Here is an 8,356-nt window from a genome sequence, read left to right on the forward strand (position 1 = left end):
GCCTGACCATTTTTTGGTTGCAGCCATCATTGTTGCTTGGCGGGCCCGGGCTGGGGATTCGAACCCGCCACCTTAGGTGTATGTGGCCGGCGCCTTAGCCTCTTGAGCCACAGGCGCCGAGCCAGGTCTGCGTATTTCTTGTAGAGCTGGTCTTGTTGTGATGAATTTCCTCAGGGTTTGTATATCTGCAAAAGATTTGATTTCTCCATCAATTTTGAATCAGGATACAGAATTCTGGTCTGAAAATTGTTTTGTTTGAGAGTGTTAAAAATGGATGACCATTCTCTTCTGGCTTGAAAAGGTTCAGTTGAAAAGTCTGCTGTCATCCTAATGGTAGTGTCTCTGTAGGCTAGTTGGCACTTCTGGCTGTTAGCAGAATTTTTTTTTTTCCACTTGACTTTGGCCAAGTTAATTACAATGTGTCTTGGGGAAGCTCTGTTTGAGTTGAGATGACACAGGGTTTGATATCCATCTCAAAGGAGTGTGTTGGGATTTTTAGTAAAACTTGGAAAGTTTTCATTTGTGATGGTCCCCAGTAGGGCTTTCATTCCTTTGGGATAATCTTCCTCTTTAGGGATTCCTATTATTTTTATGCTTGGATTCTTCATGGAGTCTCATAGTTCTCTAAGTGACTTTTCTGCTCTAAGTGACTCTCTCCTTATCTGCCTCTTTAACTACCTGGGTTAACTCCAAAACTTTATCTTCTAGCTCTGTTCTTTCTTCTCCATGGTCTAATCTATTTTTGATACTTTCTCCTGCATCTTTACATTCCCTGATTATCTCCTTCATTTCCTTAAGCTCTGCCATATCCTTCCTATATTATACATATCTTTTGTCTGACTTTCGGTTCTATCTTTCCATTTTCTTGTCCATTCCCTTTGTCTTCATCATCCATATTTTAAATTCTCTTTCTGTCAAATTAATTCTTTAGAGATAGAGTCTTCTGTGGTAGCTGCCTTGTGGTCCTTTTGGGGAATTGTTCTGTTTTGGTTTTTTATGTTGCCTGAATTTTTCTGTTTGTTCTTCCTCATGTGTTCTTTCTTCTTGTTCAACTCCTTGTCCTCTTTTATTCTTGCTTCCTCTTTTGTTTCAAATTAGCTTGTCTTAGAGCTTAGGTCTTGAAGTGGCCTCTTGGTATAAGTCAAAAGGAAGAGAAGAGTAAGGTACAAGCAGGGAAAACAAGAGGAAGAGAAAGAAGTAAAAAGAAGGAAAGAACAAAAGAAAAGAGAAAAAAAGGGAAGGGAATGAAAGAAAAGCATTGGAGAACATTTGAGGATGAGGACAGGAAGAGAGAATGAGAGTGATAGAAGAAATGGTATTGATTGGCACAGTGTTGAGACCACACACACCTGTAATTCAAGGATTCTGAGGATCTGGGCTCAGTTGGTTCCTCGAATTCAGGAGCTCCTTTCCAGCCTAAGCAAAGCCAAACTCTTCCTCTGCCATGACCAAAAATACAGGAGTGCTTGCTCTTGATGAAAGTAAAATTGGAAGTTAAGAATAAAACAAACCAAAAAAATTAGCAAAAAGAAAACACAACAAAAGAAAACAAAAAAGCTCAAATAGCCAAAACAGTAGCAACCTCAGCAACATAGAAGAGGAAAAGAATTTTAAAAAGTTAAAAAAAATTTTAAAAATTATTTTAAAAATTATGTATATATGTATGTATATATTTGTGTGTGTATTATATATACAGTGGAAGGGACCAACTTTAATAGGAATATATATAGGAATAGGAATATATATATATATATATATAGCAATATATCACCAGGAGGTGGTGTGGGTTTTTGTTTTTTTTTTTTTTTTTTTTTTTAGGAGACGGAGAACACAGCCGGCAACGTCTATGGTCCTATTCCTAACTTAGTTGCTCCTGGTGATCACCTGATTGTTTCCTCAGCATTCAGACCCTGCCAGGTTGGGATCTTAAAGCTCTCCAGAATACTTCAGTGGCAGGTGTTACAGTGCCCCCTGACACCAGTTCCCATGGGTTTGGGAGTCCCTCTGCCTGACCCAAGAGTAGAGTTCTGATCCTGGCAGGTGGGATTAAGACAGCCATGCTTTAGATCCCTGCTAAAGACCTTCTCATGACCTTCCCACAATGGCAGCCCCTTGGATGCTGAGCTCTTCCCAGTATGACTGCCCTGCCAGCCACCAAATCCATTCCAATCTGGTTGCTGTCCTATATTTTTTCTCATTGGTCTAGTTGTCTGTCTTTATGCTGGTAGCAAACTACTTTGATTACTATACCTTTGTAGCCTGTCTTGATAGTAGAAAGTGTTGGGCTCTTCATGTTAGTTTGGCATTCCGTATGATTTTCGGATTGCTTTTTGTTAATTGTTTGCTTATGATATTGATTATTTTATTTTATCTTTTGGATACAGAGTCTCTCTCTGTTGCTCAGGCTAGAGTACCATGGCATTAGCCTAACTCACAGTAATGCCAAACTCCTGTGTTTTAAGTGATCCTTCTGCCTCAGCCTCCTGAGTAGCTGGGACTGTAGGCACCCATCATGATGCACAGCTTATTTTTCAGTTTTTCATAGAGACGGGTTCTCCCTCTTGCTCAGGCTGGTTTAGAGCTCCTTAGTTCAATCACTCATCCCACATCAGCCTCCCAGAGTGCTAGGGTTACAGGTGTGAGCCACTGCCCTGGGCTGACTTTGATAATTTTAAAGAGATTGCTTTAAATTTGTAGATCATTTGGGGCAGTGTAGACATCTTCACAATACTAAGTTTTCAAATCCTTGAAGAAGAGCATGCTTAAGATTTTGTCATTTAATATTTATTTATTTGTGGGTTTTCTGGTTTTCCTTCTGCTATTGATTTCTAGTTTCATTCCATTTCTGTTATAAATAGTTTGTTAAGATTTTAACTTATAAAAATTTATAGGTTCTTTTTTCCTCATTATTTATTTTGAGACAGAGTTTCACTGTGTGGCCCTGGGTAATGTGCTATGGCGTCACAGCTCACAGCAACCTCAAACCCTTGGACTTAAGTGATTCTCTTGCCTCAGCCTCCCAAGTAGCTGGGACTGCAGGTACCAGCCACAACACCCGGCCTTTTTTTGGTTGCAGTTGTTGTTTAGCAGGCCCAGGCTGGATTTGAACCCACCAGCTCCAGTGTATGTGGCTGGTGCCCTAGCTGCTGAACTACAAGCACTGAGCTGTTTTTTTTTTCTTTTTAGCTTAAAATGTGTTCTATCTGGGAGAATGTTTTATGAGCTGTTGAGAATGCTATATGAGCTACTATTGTATGGGGTGTCCTCTATATGTCTATAAGGTATTATTGTTTTATAGTGCTTTCAAAGTATCTGGTCCTTTATTAATATTATATCTTGAGTTATTCATTATCAAAAGTGGGGTATTGAAGTATCCTGCCATTATTATATTGCTGTATGTTTCCTCAGTTCTGTCAATGTTTGCTTTATGTATTTGGAAACCCCAATTTTACACATATCATGTACACCTCACACATACATGCATATGTATAATATTTTATATGTGTTACATATATGGAAAACATAAATATAGTTTGTAAGTGAGAAAATTATTTTGTTGATCTTTCTGTATCTTTTATGACAGTTTTGACTTAAAATATATTGTATAAAATAGAACAAGTTTGCCCCAAAATATAGTGCTCCTGATTGTGACTTCAATATATGCATGCAGTAGTATCTTTTTTGTTGTTGTTCTTGCCACTTTTATCCATTTTGTTCTTTGATCTAAGCAAGTGTCTCATAGACAGTATATAATAGGATCTTGTTTGTTATTTCTTTAAATATCTTTGTAATACTCAGTTGTGAAGTTTAGTCCATGAATGTTTACATAACATTCTGAAAGGAAGGACTCACTATGGCCATTTTATTGTGTATTTTTTATTCTTGTAGCAGTTTTGCCCCTCTTTTCCTCTTCTCTTTTGTGTCTCGTTGATTTTCATAGTTATATGCTTTGGCTCTTGTCTTATTTTAGTGTATTGCCATGTATGTATTTTTATTGTCTTTACCATGGCAATTACACAAAACTTATAGTTACAATAGATATAAACTAGTAAATCTCAACTTAATTTTAGTTGCTTATAAAAATTATTCCTCATTTCATCTGCTATCTGCTTTGTTATTTATATCATCAGTTATATCTTTTATTGTATACCCATTAACACACATTTAGTATCATTTTTCTCTTTTTGTCTTCAAATTTTAGAGCTTGGTTAAAAGTATTTTCTGTACCATCATTTTAGTACTACAGAATTTTACTTATACATGTTTCTCAGGGATTTAATTATTATTATTTTTTTTTGTTCCTCATATCTACTTATTTTCAATGAAAGGAGCTCACTTTGTCTTGTGGAACAGGGCCAGTAGTGGTAAACTTTTTAGCATCTAGTTATTTTGATGTCTTTATTTTTTTTTCCTTCATTTAGAAGGGTAGTTTTGCTGGATATCGTATATCTGCTTTGAAGTTTTTATTCTTTTACCACTATGACACTGAACTCTTTTCTGGTAGTTATCTGTTGTTTAATCCACTAGTAAATCATAGGAGCATGCTCATAGATGACACATCACTTTTCTACTGCTGCTTTCAATATTCTCTTCCTGTGTGTGACTTTCACAACTATGCTTATAATCTGTCTTGTTGCAGGTCTTTTTGTGTTTATTCTCGCTGTATTATGTCGTGCTTCTTAACTTTTTATATCCTTTTTCTTATATTTGAGAATAACTCAGTCATTTCTGATTATATTCTTTAGCTTCACAATTTCTTTTTATGATTTTATTTTTTGTTGATGTTCTCATTTTCCTGACTTTATTTAGTTGACTATATTTGCATTTTATTTGTTCAGCATCATTAAGATGAATATTTTTAATATTTCTGATAATTTATACCTCTCCATTCCTTTATGGCTGAGTTCTGTTTATTTATTTTGTTTCATTGATTGAACAATGTTACCCTGATATTTTGTCTGTGTTTTAATGTTCATTTTTGATTTGAGGGCTAATAAAGATCCATCTTTCACCAAATTTGTAAAGTTGCTTTGTCCTGGGGTACTCTGACACCAACTAACTTTACTAGAGAGTCAAGGAGCCTCAAATGTGTTCTGAGGATGTTTCTTATGTGAAATTGTGTGTTTATTGTAGTTCAAACAATAGTCCCACATTTCTTCTTTACAGCCTGTCATCATCTGTTACACCTGTTCTCTGTTGCTGGTATTGGAGTCTCTCTGCTGCTGTAACAATCTTTTTACCTTTTGTTTCAGTTCACCTAGTCTGTGTTTCAAACTATAGCACCATTCTTTTCAGCTCTGCATTCTGGAGGACAGATACCAGCCTTTTTAAAGTCCCCTAAAAGCCAGAAAGGGGGGATATAGGTGTCACTATTTTCTTTTCTTTCTTTCTTTTTTATTTTTTTAAAAAACAGAGTCTCATTTTATCGCCTTCGTAGAGTGCTGTGACATCACAGCTCACAGCAACCTCCAACTCCCGGGCTTAGGTGATTCTCTTGCCTTAGCCTCCCAAATAGCTGGGACTACAGGTGCCTACCAGAAAGCCTGGCTTTTTTGTTGTTGTTGCAGTTTGGCTAGGTCCGGGTTTGAACCTGCCACCTTCAGTCTATATAGGGCTGGCATCCTACCCACTGAGCCACAGGTGCCGCCCAGGTGTCACTGTTTTCTTTCTTATTTGAGACAGAAGCTGAAAGTTGGAAGTTTACTTCTATATACCCCAGGCTGTGTTAAAAAGAAAAGGCCATGGTGGGTAAACATAACAAACTTTTCTTTCCTTTCTAGGTCACTTTTGGCATTGTGCTTACCTGGTGTGCTGCAAACTCTTTTATTTGATTCTTAGAGTTCTAACAAATCAATTCAGTCAATATAGTTTTGTTTTATTTATTCAGAGTCTGTATATTGTATTATGCCATTTTGCTAATATGCCTGGTATAATTTCACATATTAAATTTATAAAGTGTATTCATCTGATTTTTTTCTTCTCTGCTTTTATTTAACTCAAAATAGCTGATAACATGAATACATTTAAAAAATCTCCAATACATCAGGTTCTTAAAAAAGGAAATAAGTAGGATAATTTGTTATTTTTTTTCTTTCTTTCAGCTGTGTCTTCTCATTCCACCCAAGACCATTTGCCAGAGCAGGGAATAAATGTTTCATTCCAAAAAGTGTTACTACGAAGCTATAGAAGCTGTGGTCTTGAGGATTTAAACTTAAGGAAAGACTGGGAAAAGGTGGATGAGCATAAGAAGCAGAGCAGTTATTATAATGAATCTAACCAGTGTTCAGCAACTGGCCATAGCAAAATCTTCCAATGTAGTACATGTTTGAAAGTTTTCAAAAACTTGTTGAATCTAAAGAGACATAAAATGAGACATACTGTAGAGAAATCATGTAAAGAATGTGGAGAAGCTTTTAACCAGTGCTCACACATTACTAAACACACGAGAATTCATAATGGAGAGAAAGTTTACAAATGTGAAGAATGTGGCCAAGTCTTAAAATCCTGCTCAAGCCTTTCTAATCATAAGATAACTTACACTGGTGAGAAATTGTATAAATGTAAAAATTATGGCAAAGCTTTCAACCACAGCTCAAATCTTAGTATACATAAAAGAATTGATACCAGAGAAAAATCTTATGAATGTGGGAATGCCTTTAAGCACTACTCATACCTTTCTGAACATCAAAGAATCAATCCTGGAGATAAACTCTACAAATGTGAGGAATGTAGAAAAGCCTTTAACTGTTGCTCAGACCTTAAAAATCATAAGAGAGTTCATACTGGAGAGAAACCATATAAATGTGAAGAATGTGGCAAAGCCTTTAACCGTTGCTCAGACCTTACTATTCATAAGAGAATTCATACTGGAGAGAGACCTTACAAATGTGAGGAATGTGGCAAAGCTTTTAATCACATCTCAAATCTTAATCTACATAAGAGAGTTATTCATACCAAAGACAAACCCTACAAATGTGAAGAATGTGGCAAAGCCTTTATTTATTGCTCAGTCCTTAGCAAACATAAGAGAGTTCATACTGGAGATAAACCCTACAAATGTGAAGAATGTGGCAAAGTCTTTAATCAATGCTCAGACCTCACTAAACATCACAGAATTCATACTGGAGAGAAACCATACAAATGTGGAGAATGTGGCAAAGCTTTTAACCGCAGTTCAAGCCTCAGTATACATAACAGAATTCATACTGGAGAAAAACCTTACAAATGTGAAGAATGTGGTAAAGCTTTTAACCGCAGCTCAAGCCTAAGTATACATAACAGAATCCATACTGGAGAAAAACCTTATAAATGTGAAGAATGTGGCAAAGCTTTTAACCATAGCTCAAACCTTAATCTACATAAAAGAATTATTCACACCAGAGAAAAACCCTACAAATGTGAACAATGTGGCAAAGCCTTTATTCATTGCTCAGTCCTTACTAAACATAAGAGAATACACACTGGAGAGAAACCCTACAAATGTGAAGAATGTGGCAAAGTCTTTAATCAATGCTCAGACCTCACTAAACATCATAGAATTCATACTGGAGAGAAACCGTACAAATGTGAAGAATGTGACAAAGCCTTTAACCATGGCTCAAGCCTTAGTATACATAAAAGAATTAATCATACTGGAGAAAGGCCCTACAAATGTGAGGAATGTGGAAAAGCCTTTAACCGTTCCTCAGACCTTACAAATCATAAGAGAGTTCATACTGGAGAGAAACCATATAAATGTGAAGAATGTGGCAAAGCCTTTAACCGTTGCTCAGACCTTACTATTCATAAGAGAATTCATACTGGAGAGAGACCTTATAAATGTGGAGAATGTTACAAAGCTTTTAACCGCAGCTCAAGCCTTAGTATACATAAGAGACTTATACATACTGGAGAAAAATCACACAAATGTGAAGAACGTGACAAAGCTTTTTACCATAGTTCAAACCTTACTAATCATAAGAGAATTCATTCTGGAGAAAAACCTTACAAATGTGAAGAATGTGGCAAAGCTTTTAATTGTTGTTCATACCTTACTATTCATGAGAGAATTCATACTGGAGAAAAACCCTACAGATGTGAAGAATGTGACAAGGCTTTTAATCGCAGCTCAAGTCTTAGGGTACATAAGAGAATTCATACCAGAAAAAAAATCCCTACAGGTGTGAAGAATGTGGCAAAGTCTTTAACCAATACTCCTTTCTGTATATAACACAATTCATAGAAGAGAAACCTTACAAATGTGAGGAGCGTGGTAAAGCCTTTAAGTGATGCTTATACTCTACTAAATATAATACATTCTGAAGAGAAATATTACTAAAGTGAAGAATGTAGGAAAGCCTTTAACCAATGCTTACCC

The 8,356-nt window shown here is 36.2% G+C and overlaps 1 protein-coding gene across 1 annotated transcript in view; it reads left to right on the forward strand.

Moving 5' to 3' along the window:
• Nucleotides 1-8,079, forward strand: part of LOC100952491 (zinc finger protein 724-like) — a 28,900-nt gene extending 20,821 nt beyond the window's left edge. Inside the window, exons 4-5 of the mRNA XM_023509064.1 lie at nt 6,102-7,956; nt 8,043-8,079. Of these exons, the coding sequence (XP_023364832.1) occupies nt 6,102-7,956; nt 8,043-8,079 (1,892 nt within the window). The remainder of the gene's footprint in view (nt 1-6,101; nt 7,957-8,042) is intronic.
• Nucleotides 8,080-8,356: the final 277 nt, after the last annotated feature.

This window comes from Otolemur garnettii, unplaced genomic scaffold (assembly GCF_000181295.1).
Source record: "Otolemur garnettii isolate 467f Iridium unplaced genomic scaffold, OtoGar3 scaffold00330, whole genome shotgun sequence".
Classification (NCBI taxonomy): domain Eukaryota; kingdom Metazoa; phylum Chordata; class Mammalia; order Primates; family Galagidae; genus Otolemur; species Otolemur garnettii.